Source organism: Sminthopsis crassicaudata, chromosome 5 (genome assembly GCF_048593235.1).
Source record: "Sminthopsis crassicaudata isolate SCR6 chromosome 5, ASM4859323v1, whole genome shotgun sequence".
NCBI lineage: Eukaryota > Metazoa > Chordata > Mammalia > Dasyuromorphia > Dasyuridae > Sminthopsis > Sminthopsis crassicaudata.
In genome coordinates this window covers 192,453,871-192,472,372 of record NC_133621.1, presented here as the reverse complement: position 1 = coordinate 192,472,372, position 18,502 = coordinate 192,453,871, and the positions used below count along the sequence as shown (strand labels likewise).

The 18,502-nt window shown below is 35.1% G+C and overlaps 1 protein-coding gene across 1 annotated transcript in view; it reads right to left on the bottom strand.

Annotated features, from left to right (window-relative positions):
• The window catches only part of LOC141543651 (C-type lectin domain family 1 member A-like), a 30,540-nt gene that overhangs the window by 10,111 nt on the left and 1,927 nt on the right, over positions 1-18,502 (bottom strand). Inside the window, exons 2-4 of the mRNA XM_074269194.1 lie at positions 7,389-7,487; positions 5,477-5,653; positions 2,682-2,833 (exon numbers count right to left, since the gene is read on the bottom strand). Coding sequence (XP_074125295.1) covers positions 2,682-2,833; positions 5,477-5,653; positions 7,389-7,487 — 428 coding nt within the window. The remainder of the gene's footprint in view (positions 1-2,681; positions 2,834-5,476; positions 5,654-7,388; positions 7,488-18,502) is intronic.

Below are 18,502 nucleotides of genomic sequence, written 5' to 3'. Positions count from 1 at the left end.
GGAAAGTTAATGAGTTAAAGGTATGTTGAGTTTGGGATGCCTATAGGACTACCGATATAGATATCTAGCAGGCAACTGGATATATAGAACCATAATATAGGAGAGATATGAGCACTTAGCACATAGATATAGAAGTTGTCTAAAAAGAGATGATGTTTACTTACAAATGTGAATGTGAAGACTATATTTAGTCTTCAAGTAATGTAATTGGGAAAAAAATACTACTAAATCAGGGAGAAAGAGATGATAGTTAAACTCCTGGAAGCCGAGATGGCCAAGAGACAGATTATAGAGAATGAAAAGAAGAAGGCCCAGATTAGTGCCTTTGGCATACTGATACAACATATAAGGTGCAAAGAATAGATAATCTTGCAAGGACACTGAGGATGGAACAAACAGGCAGAATGAGAACCAGGAGAGAACAATGTCACAAAAATCCAGAGCCAAAAATATCCAAGTATAGCGAGAGAGTGGTCAATAGTATAAGATGCTGCCCAATGTTCAGTCAAGTAGTAAGCTATAAAGCTAGGTGGTAAGGCACTGAGAAGTGAATAAGAGATATGAAACTCAAAAGTCATTAACTTTTTCTACCAAATATTTCTACTTGAAAAATGTGATTGTGAAAATAGAAATGGTGTTACCAATCTTTCTATTTTCTATTTTCCCAACTCTACAAAATCTTATGAGAATATAGTGCCCAAACAGATTATCCTTAATGAGAATGGAATAGATAAATTTTCATAATATCTTATAGAAACTGATTTTTAAAATTACACAATGACTGCAAAGTGCAGAAATTATAAAATCCCTCAGTGATTATTATTTTTTTTGTTTGTAAAGCTTTTGTTTTGGCATTATAAAATGTCACTTTAAAAGCTCTCTGTTGAACATATGAATGTATGTAAAATTATATGAGGTTCCTTGGAAAATGAAACAGTAGAGATAATTTTGCTCAGTGACTTTTTGATTATTAAAATCAAATGAGACAAAAAACAGAGATGTATGCTCACCAAAGGTGTTTGTCACTGTCATGTAGATGGGTGAAGAGACCAAGTAGATGAGAAATTCCCTATAGATGATGAGATGCTCCAGATGATCCTTTTTTGTGGATAACATTGGGCTTGTATCAAACCTCAAAACATTGCAGAGCCTCCTAAATGAAATCCATAGTCACTTAAAAGAGTTTAACCTAACTATTTACCCAGGAAAACTTAAGTAGATGAAGAATATCTGTAGTCCAGACTACCAATTGAATTGACAATCCATAGATTTTAGTCATTGGTGCACATACCTTAAGAGGACTGCCTACAGATTTTATCCACAGGTATATACACACCTTAACCAGATACTACAGATGGACAATGAACTGCACTGAGAATTGAACAGGAGGAAAACAAAGGATTAGATTGAATTTGGGGAACTGCATTGCTCTTTTAATGACCCCAAGTTTCTACCTGAAACAAACAAAATATTCAGCTAATATTCTGTAAGCATTAGTAATTAAAAAAAAAAAGTAACCAAACCAGAAGAATCAAAATTGGAGGTATACAAAGGCAATGAAGATATGGATGGTGAATGTGAATAAGCTCAAAAATTATGCACAAGAATAGGCCAAAAATATATTATCAAAGAGATTTGTGACTGGAAAAGAAGAATCCATCATTTAGCAAAAGCAAGAGATTACTACCCATGTAATAGCAAAAAGATTAAAAGAAATGTCGAATGGATTTCCTATAAAGGATTTCTTTCATAGTAAGACTGTCTTAAATTCTAATATAATAAATAACAATAGGAATAACTTACATAAACAAATAGTCTTTGGGGGTCCTCAATAAATTTTAAGAGTATAAAGAGATACCAAAACTAAAAAGTTTGAGAACTGCTGTACTAGAGTATTCAAAAAGTAGAGTCCACAAGAGGACTCTATGGTCACAAATAGCAGCAAATATGACAGATTTTGTTCCATTATGTCTTATTTGTCTCAAGTTTAAGAAGGTAGTAGAACATGAGCTATGACTTGAAGGGATTATAGGCCTTGAACATAGGGAGAAAGCAAAGGAAGAGGAAGAACATTAGCAAAAGCAACAATAGGCATGTAGTATGAGACTAAAAAAATATTTAGTTTTCAGTATGCCTTTCAGTGTACAAGATTGTTGTCATGTTCCTGGAGAACAAAACCATTCTTTTAGTTATTTTAAAATGATATTCCATATCATTCAAATATTGCCCACTCTCATTTTCCATACAGTTCTTAGTATTAATAATAACCCTTTAATGTAGGAATCTTGATGATAACATTGTTCATTGATGGTGTATATTTTAAGTCAATGATTTGTATATTAGAGAGAAAGATAACTGGGTATTTAGAGAATAACTAACAATCCTGCTCTTAATCATTTTACCCTATACTATGATTCTCTTTCTTCCTTAAAGAAACCACTAGACATTGAATCTCAGACATTCTTCCAGTTTTCTGATCTGGGGTTGAAATAGAGACCTTACTAGGCTTCTTCAGTCCTCATGGAAACTATCTTACTTGTGTTGTGTTGAGATGCTGGGCTAGAAAATCTCCCTTTTAGACCCCCCCCCCCATGAAAGCTGCCAAAAGGAACCTGAGGCATTGCTTCTCTTCCTGTCTCAAGAATATCAGGGACAAAAAGCCCCAATTAAGTATGCCTTACCAGAATATCTTGTGTCTCTATTTTCAAAAGGGTGGAATTCTCAGCAGTGCAGAAATGTTCGCAGCCCTGCCAAGTATTGCTCTCCTTAGAGAAACAGAAGCAACTATCCTTGTGCCATTTCCATTTCTTTGGGCAGGGGCTACATCGGTGTTCTGGGAAAGAAACCAGACATTGGGTTGATTTGATTTATTTAGCTATACTGTTTTCCCCACTTTTTTTTACAATGGAGTTTTCTAGGGAGGAGAGAGAAGAAAGAGTGATTAGGAAGTAATAGTGATGTAAGGGGAAAAAAGCAATAATAATTTTTTTTTCTTTTTAAAGGAAAGAAGTTGAAGTTAGTAAGTTCCTCCTCCATCAAGTTATTGTCAATTCCTACTTACAGCTAAATAGTATCTCAGTCAGATAATCAATCTATCAATAAGCCTTTATTGAGTATTTACTATGTAAATAATCACTGGAATATAAAGCTAAAAGAGAAATAGTACCTGCTCTCAAGGAGCCTACGTTTGAAGTAGTTCTGCATAATACCCTTTCATTAATTCCTCACATCACTTCATATCTGTTTGCTTTCCTAGACTTTCTGATATTCAAAAACTTATCATTCTGCAAACTGCAGGATTTCATCCCATCTGGAGCCAGTTTAACCTTCTTCTCCCTTTCCCTATGTTCCCTTTCTATTTTCCCCTTTTTTAGGATTTAAAAAAAAAATGTTTTGAAGGACATTTGAAAGACGTGGGCTGTCATTCCTTCCTTTGTATCCCCACTGCTTAGCACAGTGCCTGACACATAGTGAGTATTTTATATGTGGTTATAGACTCTGGTTTTTATTTTTAATTAGCTAATTTCTACTTGAACAGGTATTTATGGTGGAATGTTCAAGTAATATGTCTTTATACTACTAAACCATTTTTATCAATGGTGTAGACAAATATATAATTATAACTTTACAGCTTAAAGAAATCCAGAAGAATGTTGTTAACATGCTGAGTAACAAAATTAGCATCCAAAAAGTTTCTCAGCAGATTAGAATGATAAGTCAAATCAAATCAAATTATTTTTATTGAAACCTGTGAAATTTCCTAAATTCATATTAAAATGAATCAACTGTACAGGTATGAGAGGGGGAATAATTACATTATTATATAATTATAATAATGGGAAAAAAATATCTGAATTTTAGTGAACTGCAAGTAGACGGAGTTAACAACTGTACAATCCACAAAACAAAGATACTCTTAGGTTTCATTACGAAAAACAGATTCCACTGTATTCTTCCTTCTGACTAGAAGACTTTAAGAGAAAATGGGATAACAAATCATCAGTAAGCACTTATTAAGTGCCTTCTATTTGTCAGGCACTGCACTAAGAATTGAGACACTGTTAAGAACAGTAGGGGCAACTAGATGGTCTAGTAAATAGAATGCTAAGATTTAGAGTTAGGAAAATCTGAGTTCAAATTTTATCTTGCACTTAGCACAATATCTGGAATACTATAAGGGCTATGTAAATATTAGCTATTATTATTATAATTATTACTAGTTTGGATTTATATTCAGATACAATTAGACTGGAAGGTCTTTTCCAGCTTTAAGATTCTGGGACTTTAACATAGGAAAAAAATGGCAAAAAAAAAATCATCAAAGAAAGAAATTCTGAATGCTGAGACCCCAGTCCCAAAGCTCATTGATATGGGATTTTTTCCATATTGGGGGAAGTGAAGGCCCTGAACTATTTCAGGGGCAAGGAGGAGCTAGTAAAAACAAGAGAGCTCAGCCTTCACCAATCCCTTTTAGGATTCTATGAAAGTCTGAGTTGAGTCCCTCCTTTGGGATTATTATGGGTCAGTTCCCTTTGGGACTAGTCAAGCTTCAAGCCTTTAAGGTTAAGTTACTTCAGGTGTTCCTGGTTTTTAGCTTGGTAAGAAAAGGTAGAAGAAGCCAACATGACTTGCTGAAGATAAAGACTTTGGGAATTCATGAGTGGAGCTGACAGTCTTTATTTTATCTCTAAGTTTATCCACTAGAAACTTTGGGGAATTTCCCTTTGGGTGAAATCCAGGACTCTCTTTTGGTTAAACTGAGTTGTCTTGTTCCTATGAGAGAATACCTTCATTTTGTATTGTCTGGTATACCTTGTCTGGTTTCTATTTTTCTGTGATATGGATAAATGCCCTTTCCTCCCCCTCCTCCCATTCATTGTTCACTATGGAACTCATATTAGGTAGGAAAGGGATAAACTTTAGATATATGTCCCCTTGTTCCCCAAAATGCTGAAGCAATCCAGAAGTTAGATGAAACCCAATCATATCCCCCAAACAAACAATATTTAAGGAAGCAGATAGATATAATTCTAGCTCACATCCCCCTCTGAGGAGGCTCTCTGGCCCCAAATTCCTCCTTCCCTTTTAGGCAGGAACAAAAGTATCCTTGGAGAATGGTGAGGGAAAAAAAAGTTTCAAGATGTCTATTCATCTCAAGGCTAAGCCTTTGCAACATATGGGTCTCTAGACACACCCTCACCACTTTCTTTTATTACAGTGCAATCAAATGCAGAAAGGCAGAAATAGTAAATGCTTCCTTTTCAGACCACTATGCAATAAAAATTATATTCAATAAAAACCAGAGAAAATAGACTAAAAATCAATTGGAAATTAAATAATCTAATTCTAAAGAATGAGTGGGTCAAATAACAAATTATATAGAGCAATCTATAATTTTGTCCAAGAGAATAATAATGGAACAATATCATAGTGCTAACAAAAGCCATATCAGACAAACAAAAAACAGGGAACTTACCTCCTGTTTTATTATAGAGCTCTCTACAGAGCTTTTTAGCCAGGTGCTGCAGAGTATCTGTGAGCTTCCTGTTCTGGGCTTGTAGAGAGTGTAACTGTCTAGAAAAGTTTCCCAGCCTTTCTTCCTTTTGATTGAGAATATGTCTCTGGGTGATTGAGAGTTGATTGATCTGAAAAACTGATTCACTGACATGGTCAGAATATATACTGAAAATGTCCTTATCATTTTATATCACTATATATATATATATATATATATATATATATATATATATATATATATATATATAGGCTTCTTTGCTCCACTTTCTGTATGCAGTATCTACCCACCAGCATAATTTAGGCTCTCACTAAATGTTTATATGATGTAGATTGCTCCACCTCCCCATGCTCTAGAATGGATTAGGGCCTGGGACAGGGATATATTGATAAATATTTAATATCAGGATTTCTGTAATAGTCTAGTTCCTGAGTGATGAAGACCAGCAATAGAGTGGTTGTGGTATTAGCAAAAAAAAAAAAGGAAAGACAGAAAGAAAGACAGAAAGAAAGAAAGACAGAAAGAAAGAAAGACAGAAAGAAAGAAAGAAAGAAAGAAAGAAAGAAAGAAAGAAAGAAAGAAAGAAAGAAAGAAAGAAAGAAAGAAAGACAGAAAGACAGAAAGACAGAAAGACAGAAAGACAGAAAGACAGAAAGAAAGAAAGAAAGAAAGAAAGAAAGAAAGAAAGAAAGAAAGAAAGAAAGAAAGAAAGACAGAAAGAAAGAAAGACAGAAAGAAAGAAAGACAGAAAGACAGAAAGAAAGAAAGACAGAAAGAAAGAAAGAAAGAAAGAAAGAAAGAAAGAAAGAAAGAAAGAAAGAAAGAAAGAAAGAAAGAAAGAAAGAAAGAAAGAAAGAAAGAAAGAAAGAAAGAAAGAAAGAAAGAAAGAAAGAAAGAAAGAAAGAAAGAAAGGAAGGAAGGAAGGAAGGAAGGAAGGAAGGAAGGAAGGAAGGAAGGAAGGAAGGAAGGAAGGAAGGAAGGAAGGAAGGAAGGAAGGAAGGAAGGAAGGAAGGAAGGAAGGAAGGAAGGAAGGAAGGAAGGAAGGAAGGAAGGAAGGAAGGAAGGAAGGAAAAAGAAGCAGGGGAGGTGCACCACATTTAAGCAATTGTGCAAAGGAGAAATTGACAGGCCTCTTCAAGAGGTAGTTGGATATTGGAGGTAAGAGATAGTGGAATCTAGGATTCTTCTTATGTCAGGAGCTTGAGGAACCAGGACGATGGCGCTGCAGCAAACTTTCTTAAACTGTGGGTCATGACTGTAATTGAATGTGGGGATCAGCAATAGTAAAAGGTTTCCGAAAGCTCTATCTCATGCAGTATCAAATATTATGTCAAGATTTAATTGTTATGTAAAAATTAACAAGGACATCCCTCTCATCAGCATGCAAATTTGCTTTTGTCTTTAATAAATGGTAAAAATTATATGTGTAATAAAGAATTGTTGTAAAATAAATTTCTTTACAATTTATTACCAGTAAATGTTTTATTTATCTATTTTATATACATATATATCTGGGATCCCATAAAAGTTTAAGTAAAAAGTTTAAGAAGCCCTATTCTATAATAATAGAGAAAATAGGTGGAAGATTTAAGGGGAAAGAATGAGTTTTGGATGTATTAATTTTAAGATGGCTACTGGAAATCCCATTTGAGATAGTCTACAATTAATAAGGCAATGAAGTTTGCTGATTTCCCAGGTCTAAATGTTTACATTAAAAATTTAACAGTTGGCTGTTTTGAACCCCTTAGATTGTAGTGATGACAAAGCAAAAACAAAAACAAAAACAAAAACAAAAAAACAAAACTTTTTGTCATTCCCATCAGAGACAAATCCTTGAACTCCAGTAAAATCCTGAGTTTGAATATATACTTACATTCAAGCCCTAAGACTCCCAATCCAATCAGCAACACCAGACACAAAGTCAAAAGAGTTAGAGCAACTGGACGCCAATATGGAGAAATAGCTAAGTATCCTAGGAAAACAAGAAGAATCAGTGATCTAGAGAGCTGGTCTTTCTTTTCCCCCTGGAACTAATTCAGCAATAATCAAATTCAATCAAACAACAGACATTTATTAAGTGCCTATTATGTTCCAGGCACTGGTAAAGTTTGAGAACATAAAAGCACCAATGGAAATAGTCTTGGTGCTCAGTCAGTGATACTGATATAGCCTGGTCACTGGATTGTTTAGCTTCAATAGATGGTGAAGCTAAAAGACATTAATTTCATTCCTGCCTAAAGCAAAACCCTCTCCTAAATATTTTTTAAGGATTTCTTTATTTTTCTGGTTATACATGTACATTAATTTTTTTAAATATGCATTTCTTTATGAATCATATTGGGTCCTAAATCTTTCAATGTCACTAATTAATCTGACATTATATACTTAATCACAGCTCTGTGATCATAGGCTCAAGAATAAAAGCTATATTTTTAGACATCATCTAGTTAATCAATCAATAAGCATTTATTAAGCACCTACTACATTCCAAATACTAAACTAGACACAGGAAATACAAATAAAAAATGAGCTAGTTCTAACTTTGAGGAGTTTATATTCTACTTGATAGAGTCACAGATAAGTTAATATAGACTGGGGAAAAGTAAAATGGTGTGAGAGAACTAAAAATTTACAAGTGGTGGGAATAAGATAAGATAAGAAATCTTGAAAGAGAAAGAATTTGAGCAGAAACTTTACAAGGGAGTTTGGAATCAGGAGAGAATATTCCAAGTCTGCTGGACTTCTTGTGAAAAATAATAGAGAGAATTAAAATATTGTGTACAAGGAACAGCAAGTGGGATGATTTTATTGGAGGAATAGAGTATATAAAATATAATAAATTCACATTTATTGGCCTGGAAAAATAGGCCATGATCAAATTGTAAATAACAAAAAAGTTTATATTTTAGTGCAAAGGCAATAGGGAACCACTAAAGCTTCCTGAGCAGAGAAGTGAAAAGATCAAACCTACACTTTTGAATTATAAATTTGTCAGCTTGCTGTAGGGCAAACAGGTTGTAAAGGAGAGAGATTATCTATTTCCAGACAAATTCTGAGACCATTATGGTAGTCCAGAAAAGGGGGAATGAGGCTTAGACTAGAGTGGTTCTAAGTGTGAGATGTTCTTATTTGTCCTTCTTTCTTGAAGAGGACCATGACATCAAGGAGGTGATGCCATCAGATGCAGGTGAGTTGGATTTAAGTGAGGGAGGGCTGGGCAAGGTCACCTGCTCACGTTCCCCTCCAGAGCCACCTGGGTCCAGTGGCCAGAGATGGAGCAGGAGGACTGGAGATGGCCCTGGATGTGTAAGCAGAGATAAAGGGATGCATGTGTAGTGGAAAAGTTGGTGAACTTTACTATTAAGATGAAGGAATAGACTCCTAAAGAAGTAATTTGTTCAAAGATACCACAGAGAAAATAGGAGCACTGAAGCCAAATTCTCCATCTCCAAATCCATTTATGCCATTGTGTTGGCCTGATATTCCTGGGATGGAGATAGTAAAAGACAAAATAAATGGAAGTCACTATCCCTGGCCTTTGAGAATTTGGAATGTAACTGGCCAAAGGCAACATAAACTAACTGCATTAACTGGGGGATGAGGAATCTCTAGGTTTTCAGGCACAACCTTTCTCATGTGTCTTAGTCATACTTTCTCCTTCTCCCTACTGTCTCCTTCCCCCTACCCTGTCTCTTTTCTGGAATTTTCCACATCTGGAGTCTTAACTTCCAAACTAGAAAAAGTCTATCTTTCTAGTTAAATAACTGTGACAACAGAGGCAAAGGAAACAATGAAGAACACCATTCTTCCCCTGCCCAAACATTTCTGTTATCTAGAGTTCTGAAATGGTCTCAAAAATATGATCATGGTCTCAGGAGCTTAGAAAGAGTCTAGGGTGACAATGGGAAAAGTCTCTAGAAAGAAAACTGTGCTTATTAAGGTACCTGCCGCATAGGAGACACTTAATAAATGCTAACTCATCAACCAATTGAACTTCTTTTTCATGCCATGAGCTGAAGGCCATTCTTCCCAGGGCTCCCTATGAAAATCCCTGGGTGAATACTGATCTTTTTCCCCCCTCCTACTTGAGAGATATCATTCTTGGACCCAGTAAGGAAAAAAAAAGTTATTTAGCTATCATAGTTTTAGATGTGCAAGCCACTGCCCTCACGGGATGATCCCCTAGTTACCTTTCTTGTTGTCCCCACTTCCTGTACATGTTCCCTTGTATATCTCCACTTAAAGCATATGGTATTCCCCCTAACAACTGGAAAAGGATATTAATAAAACATTTTTAAATGTAAATGAAATTGGGGGCAGCTAGGTGGCACAGTGGATGGACACCAGCCCCGAATTCAGGAGGACCTGAGTTCAAATCTGGTCTCAGACACTTAACACTTCCTAGCTGTGTGACCCTGGGCAATTCACTTAACCCCAGCCTCAAAAAATCAATCAATCAATCAATCAACAAATGTAAATGAAATTAAAGGTCTGTTACTTTTAATTGATTAACCTAGTTATTATGTCAAGCTCCTTGAGTTCCAATAATGAACTTTTTATAGTACTATCTTTGCAAATGTTAAGGGACACAACAATATTGGAATTATTTAAATGCAAGGGGAATCATTCTTACACAAGTTTTTTAGGCAATGTCAGTGGAGAAGCATTTTTTATGGGCTGCACAGCATTAAATTTAAACTATAATGTACATGGGAGGTAATCTTGGAGAAAAGGATTTAGTAAGAGTGGGGATAAGAGGAGGAAGAGAAGCAGGGACTGGAAAATGCCTTTTGCAAAAATGGTAGGCTTTGACGTAATGTTACTTGAGCCACCTGCTAGTGGCTGCTGGCGATTTATTTCTGATCCCTTCATGTGAGAGGATGATAATGATACAAGGAGACTGAGAGGCAGTTGCATTCTCTGTCCTCTCTCCTCTTCCCTCTTGCCTCCATTTTATTTCATTCCCAATTCACAAGCAACATTGATGTCAATAAGGTCTGATTTGCAATTTCTTCAAGTGTGTTATGATTCACAGTTATGGAAGAACTGACCACCTCTTAATGGTGCAGTCCCCCTTTAATCCTTTAAAGGCTTCCTGGGTTTCCCACTTAGAGGTGGTCCTTAACAACCTAAATCTTGAAAGAAGTCAGGGAATCCATGAAACCAGAGGTGAGGTGAGAGAGCATTCCATCCAAGGAGAAGAGGTAATGCAAACACATAAACAGGAGATGGAGTTTAGTGTATGAGGAATAACACTTAGCTTAGTGTAACTGGGTTGTAGCACATTGGGAGGAGAGTAAAAGGTGAGAAAGGGTTTTACAGATGGAGAATTTGTAAAAAAAAAATTGATCTTGGAAGAAATGGGAAGTCAGTAGTAGTTTATTGAATTGGGAGGAAGATTCACATTGTAAAAGTTGGATTTGAGGAAATATCAGCTTATCAACAGAGTAAAGAATAATTTAGAGCTGGCAGGGAGACTAATCATTTGAAGACTAATCCAGCCAGACATATATCTCAGTTTATTAACCGGGCAAAATGATTTGTATAATTCAGTTGTGATCAATATCGTGGAATTTAGCTCTAATTTGCTCATAGAATTATATTAATATTCTACTTTGCCATGGAGCCCTAGTTCTTGGGATCTTTCATTTATGTCCCATGATAGTAATAATGATTCTCTTTTCTAGTGTTCCCTGTGGGATAGCAAAAAGAAATTCAGCATGTCGCATAATTATAGTCATACAAAGTTTTCCAGGATCACTTGGAGAGAACCGTCTTTCTCTGATTTGGAATCCATTATACTCTTTTTTCTCCGCTCTTTATCCAGAACTTACTCCTTTTTGTAGTTGAAATTTTTCACTAGTAATACCCTTTGAAACTTTCCAAAGTAGGCTTAATTCCTGGTTCAACTTGAGTTTTTTGTCTTTGGAAAGGGTCAACATTTCTAACTTTTCCCATTTTTAATGTTTTTGAGCTTAATGTTCTTCAGGATTGTTCCAAATGCTCTACACTTTAATGAGGTTTCTCTCAAGGGGTTCCATCCCAGAACAAAGCGGCTTTTCATGTGCTGAAACTGCCTGGGAGTTGCCTCTGTTTGGCATGGTTTTAACTGGATTTTATTTTTTAGAAGAAAACTCCCATACTGCTTACTGAAGTATGTTTGGCAAAGAGGTATGGACAAGTTGAAGAATGATATAAACATCCTGAAGAATAATAATGTATGTATGTAAATAGTCCTTTCCTGTATCTCATTACTTTAAAAAACAAAACAAAAGAAGTCTATCATCTATCTGAAACTAGAAACATTTCCACTTTGTATAGGACTTGCCAAATATTGTGCTCTCCTAGCATAGGATTTTCAAGGTCACTTCCATAGAGCAATGAGAATCAAAGTGAGTGGGACATTAGTAAAAGATCATGAGGAAATCATCCCTATCTGTCTACATAATGAAAGTTAATTTCCTCAAACTTTAAATAATGAATAGCACTTGAATTCTAGAATTGTACTTATTTTGTATTTATTATAAGAACATGCTAGGTTGCCCCACTTCAGGTCAGCTTCACATGCCCATAACAGGAAATCTAAGAGGTTCTTTCATCAAAAGAAGATCCAGAATGTCAGAAAGATGCTTGTATGCAAAGATTCCATCAGGAATTGAAAACTTGAATAAGATGATGGAAGAAATAGAGAGCCATATGGAAAGGGGAATTTAGGGTGCTCTTGAACTATTGAAAGAAAACCACAATAATAGGGTGCTCTGATGTTAAAGGACAGGGTCCATTGTACAGAAGATATTGTCATCACAATTGTCATCCAAGTTCCAAAGACTTCAGAACACAAGGATCTATGAGTTCCACTATGTATGAAAAAAAGCTGGCAGTCCAAAATTGAATTCAAAGTTAGTTAAAGGCTTGCAATAAACTTCAGAGGACTATTACTAAGAGGAAACTCTCATCCCATTTACCTATACATTTGAGAGCTAGTTTCTTTATCCCTTATAAATTTTCCCCAGAAAGATTTTTCTTTCTCTATCCACTACCTCAGGAAATACAAAAAGTTTAACTTATTTGCAAATGGAAAGTGCAGGAGAGGAAATTGATAGAATATGTGAATCTCCCTCCCTATTTATAATTCTATTAAATGTTTTGCTATTGGATTTATGATTCTTACAAGGTCTGCAAATGAAAAATATTGCATAGGTAGAGGCCTGAATCTTAATTTACATAAATTTACATCCTCCAAAATAAATTCAGCTAGAAAAATAAAGGGATCCAGAGTTAGAATTCTCCGAACTTTCAATGGTCCTATTGTTAGACATGGAAGATGTGTTGTTGATAGATTTCTGATAAATGAGTAGTTAATCCTCATTAGACTTTACCCACTAACCAGGGCCTGCAAGGAAGCTGGCAGATATGCTCATGGTCTCCCTCACAGCTCTCCATCAAAGTCCCACTCAGTCTGAGATTCACCATGATGTGGACGAGACCTTGAGAAGACCCCTCAAGTAAAACACAATTTCCTACAGATTTTATACTAATTGGAAATCCTTCTGTTACAGACCTGGAAACAGACCATATGTCTAAAATCCAAATACTAGCTTAGCTAAGATGGAAAGAGAAATTTTATAGTAGGTTGCCACAAATCATTTTTTCCACCTCACATCATCTCATGATCTGGTTTTTTAGGCACAGTAGGGTTGTGATGTGCATCTGTGGAACTTGCACAATGACAATGAAATCAAAACTCTTTTGAATTTTTTAAGTATCTTCATTGCTTCTTTGTAATGCAAGAGGGATGTCTGACAATTTAGAAATGGAGAAAATAGAGAGATACCTTACTCCAAATCAACAGCAGATTGGTGGCAAAGCTAATTTTTCAAGCATCCTGTCTTGTGTTGTTTCTACAATAGAGTGAATACTTATCTTCAAAGGGAAGTGAGGATTGCACTCTCTGTACTGCCAATAATTTCAGAAAAGTAGCATGAGACTGTTGAAAGGCTATGGCCATTAGCTTTTTCCTTGTGTGTGTGTGTGTGTGTGTGTGTGTGTGGTGGGAGTGGGTTGGCTCTCATTTATGTATTCTTTCTGACCCCTATTCTGCCTATTGAATGTAGTTTTGTTTTTCTTCCAAAATAAATGTTTTTCTTTTGGGGAGCTTCTCAGATTATATTTATTTTTTCTTTCAACTGCATGTGAAATATAGTGAACACACCCTATGCCTCACTGAGCTGTTCACAACAGACTGATCAAAGTTTGGTTCAAAATCATTATTCCTCCCATCTGCTTTCAAATAAAGCATAAACTTCTATCTAAAATGTTTATATTACCCGCAGAAGAACTCCAACATGACTTATGAGATAAGAAAAAAAGGAAAAAGTCAAAACTGAGATTATTGTATAATTATTGTATAAGAGATATAAGAGGTTATATCATTCTTGTTGGCTCAAGAGGGCAGAAATAGAAAAAAATGATTGAGAGTTCCAGAGGAATAGTTTTAGAATCATTTTTTTTAAAAATGGAATGGGATGATTTAGGTAGTAATAGGCTCTCCTTTTCTAGAAGTTAAACAGAAGGTTAGATGACTGCTCCTTACCTAGGCATAATCAATGATTGGGCATTGTCAGTCAAACTGATTGCTATTAAAGAACTTAACTTAAAAAGCCCAAGATTGGGGCAACTAGATAGTAGTGGATAGAGAACCTGTCTTGGAGGCAGGAGGGCTCTGAATTCAAATCTGACCTTAGACATTTTAACACATATTAGCTGTGACTCTGGGTAAGTCACTTAACTCCAGTTGCCTTGCAAAAACAAAACAAAGCAAAACAAACAAAAAAAAAACATTAAAAATAAAAAGGCAAAAATCTCCTACTGCATCCAGGGCCATCTCCAGTTTTCCTGATTTATATCTGGCCACTGGATCCAAATGGTTCCAAAGGAGAAAATGAGGCAGGTGACCTTGCACAGTTCTCCCTCACTTAAATCCAATTCACTTTCATGTCATAGCATCATCTCCCAGAGGCCATGGTTCTCTTTGAGAACTAAGAACAAACTGAGATGACCATTTATTTGAGATGTTGTAGACAAAATTCCTGTCTAGGCAAGGAATGGACTAGAGAACCTCTGCTCTCATCCCCAACTCAGCTTCTGTGATCTGGAAGAACGTACCTTTTTCATGTCATGTAGATCTCAAAATCAACTTTACATTTCATTCATTCAAAAAAATACTTACTTTGTAAGACACGGCAATTTGGGGTTCCATTCAAGGGGTTTTAGTTACTGAAATATGATAACAAAATTACTTTCAAAAGTATCAAAACTATCTCTCATTGAAATGATTTTATCCATTGGCATGTTGAAACCAGCTCATAGCATTTATACCTTAGGTTTTTTTAAAAAAATGCTAATAAAGCAGAGTTTGGTTTATTACTTTATTGATTATCTAAAAAATAATAAAGAAAATATTAATAATGTGGATTAAACTGTACACTATTTCCTGAAGATAAGCAGATAAGAACATTGAGCTATCTTCTATTAAGCCAGATATTAAAAAAATTTGCGAAAGTGTTTGAAACAATGCCACCTTTCTTTTTAGTAAGGGGTATCTAAGGCTGGATTTGAACTCAGTTCCTTCTAACTCTAGGGCTAGTGTTCTACCTACTGCACCATCTAGTTACTGCTATAAAATAGCAAAATATTGCTATCTTTAGTGAACTAATAAATATTTTAAAACTTAATTTTAATGTTTAATGTAATAAATATCAATCAATATGACCCACATAAGCAAAAAAATGTGGGGGGTCCTCAATAATTTTTAAGCATATAATGGTATCCTGTACAAAGAGTTGAGAATTACTGCTTTAACTAAACTCATGTATTTTAGACAAGAGGAATGGAATACTTTGTCCGCCTACTTCATATGGAACAAAAGTACAATGATTAAGAGAATTTCTCATCTGTGTAACAAATAAAAGAGAGGGGAGAGGCAATAGAATTAGCAAGTGTGTTTCTTTTTACATTTATGCCCATTTTATCGTAACCTGAGTTGTCACTACAACCTTTAAATAATTTTATTGGAAAGCCACTTTGGAAAGTAACATATTTAATTGTGTAGGGGCTCAGAGTTAAATATAGACGGAAGATTTCATATTTTAATATTTTGAGCAATATTTCATTTTGCCTCCTAGATCAAATTGCGTCCTAGACAATGAAAAGTTAATAAAAACTGGCAAGGTCATATGGATTTGTTGGTGGTAGTGAATATATGCCTAGATATTTATAGGTCAAGAACTCTTATGGCCAATGGAAATGCTGCAAACTCTTAGGAAATGGTTATTTTTCAAGATAACTAATAAGGCCAGAAATGGTACTGAAATAGATCATCACCACATAGGCAACATAGACATTTAAATTAGCTGCCTGAATTCCATTGATGTATATAGCATCTCATGGGTTTAAGAAAGGCCATGCTCCAATCATATAAATAATAGTTATGAGTCAATATCATACAAGCAAAAAGACAAAGAGACAGACAGACAGACAGACAGACAGACAGACAGAGACAGAGAGACAGAGAAATAAAGAGAGAATGAGAGAAAGAAAGAAAGAAGAGAGAAAGCAGGAGAGAGAGGGAAGGAGAGAGGAAGAAAAGAAGAAGGAGGGAAGGAGGGGCGGAAGAAAAGAGAAACAAGAGATATTCAAATCCAGATTTTTTAGAAGTAGTTATGTCTTATTAATCTATAGGTTGAGGAGTGTGAACTTTGTATAGCAGAAATCATAGTAAATTCCTGAAAGTGGTTTTAAGAAAATTCATCTGGCAGAAATATAAAGGATATATTAGAATGAGGAAAGACTACAGTCAGGAAGATTTTAGCTAAGAAGCTATAGTCATGTTTGAAATATGAGGTTATGAGTGCCTGAACTAGGGTAAAGACAGTGGAAATGGAGAAAAACAAATAGATAAAAGGGTTATTTTGAGAAAAGAACAATATGATTTGGCAGCATGTAAGAAGTAAAGAAAGGATGAAGAAAGAATAATCAAAAGTAACAGAAGGGAATCTAGCCTGGAAGATTAAAAAAAAATAATAATCACTGAAAGAAAAAGGATTTTGGGTTGGGAGCTGATTTGGGGCAAAAGTTGAGAAATTTAATTTTGGAAAAGTTGGTTGAATTTGAGGTAATGGGGGAAACATCAAATTTTCATACAAATTCATACAATATACATACATATGTACAGCTGTGCATTTTGATAAAGATGCCACAAATGTTTTAGAACTGAGATTTCTGGGAAGGCCTGGTTTCTAGGGTATCTTATTTTTCACAACACTATATAGGGCTATATAGGACATCAGATAAGAACTATATGTGAAAATACATAGCTTTGGGAGTTTTCAACACTAGGAGTGAATATACAGCAAGAAGAGGCAGCTCAGTGGTTAGTGATGGATTTGGAAACAAGAAGACCAGAGATCAGGTCTTGTTTTATATACTTACTGGGCTATAGAACCCTTTAAAATAATTCAAATAGCTAATTTAACTGTCTAAGTTGCCCATGTGGTATTGGTCTACTTAACTACCATTCCTGGCCTTATCTCAGTCTGCTTGTTTCCTCATTTGTAAAATGGGGATAATTTCCTTCACAGGAATGTTTCAGAGACTAAATAAGATAAAACATGTAAAGTATTTTGCAAGGCTTAAACTGCTAATTGTTATTATTAAATACTATTAGTATTTATTCAAAGATAATCTACAGGGCAGCTAGATGGTGCAGTGGATAGAGCTGCAGCCCTGAAGTCGGGAGCTGAATTCAAATCTAATCTAAGACACTCAACACTTCTTAGCTATATGACTTTGGGCAAGTCATTTAACCCCAATTGACTGAGCAAAAATAAATAAAAAACCTATAGTAATACTCCCAGGGATGTGCAGGGACAGCTTCTATTATAAATTCTATTACATATATACACATATGTACGCGCATATATATGTAATAAATTATATTATAAATTAATTACTAAGTTACCCAGAGACATCCCCGAAACTTATTTTTGTATTGATTTTCAATTAATTATTTATTTATTTTAAAATTATTGAAAATTCTTTCTAGATTCTTTTTAGATGTTTTCTTTTTTAAAATTAAAAAAAAATCATACCCTCTCTATAGTACTAATATCTGAGCTTAGAAACATAATTATTAGTTATAGACACACAGGGTGAGATATTTAATGTCCAGATGTTTGTCTTCAAGATATGTTCTCTAGCCTCCACTCCCTGAATCATTAACCTTTCCCTTCAAATGGGAGGGGAAACTGGGCCTAGTTTCCTACAATGCTCCTCCTACCTCTCTGCCCCTGCCATCCCAGCCACAGGAATTTGAACACTGTGTTCCCTGATAATGTTAATGTCTCCTTTGAATAACAGGAGCTTCCAGATCTTTTCAGTGCTAGATTTGAAATCAAGAAAACCTGAGTTTATATTACTTTGACACTATACAACTATAAATTTAACTTTTGGGCCTCAGTTTTCTCAGGTATAAAATGGGATAGCTGTAATTCCTTCCTTTCAGGGTCATTGTAAGGCTAAAATAGATGACCTTATTTGCTTTTTTTTTAACATGCTTTAAAAACATTTTAAATTTTTTTAAATATTAAAGTATGCTATAAATGTCATTTATTGTTCTTAGGAGGAACTAGACTTGTGATTTTATCAGCATAGAAAACAAACTTTTTTATTTTTATTGGTAGTAGAGATGAAATAGCTGTATTCAAAAGGCATTAACTGGCCAAAAAGAATTCTTTTCGTCTTTCCTATCTGACTACTATTAGAATAAGTAGGTGGGCCTCCAAGACACAAGCAAAGAAAGAAGAGAAGTCACTGTGACTAGGGAATACACCCTAGTTCTGGCTTCACAAGCTAATTTTAAAAGCTCCTTTTCATCACAGAGCTAGGAGACAACAACCAGTTCACAAGCTATGCATTTTCCAAAATCCA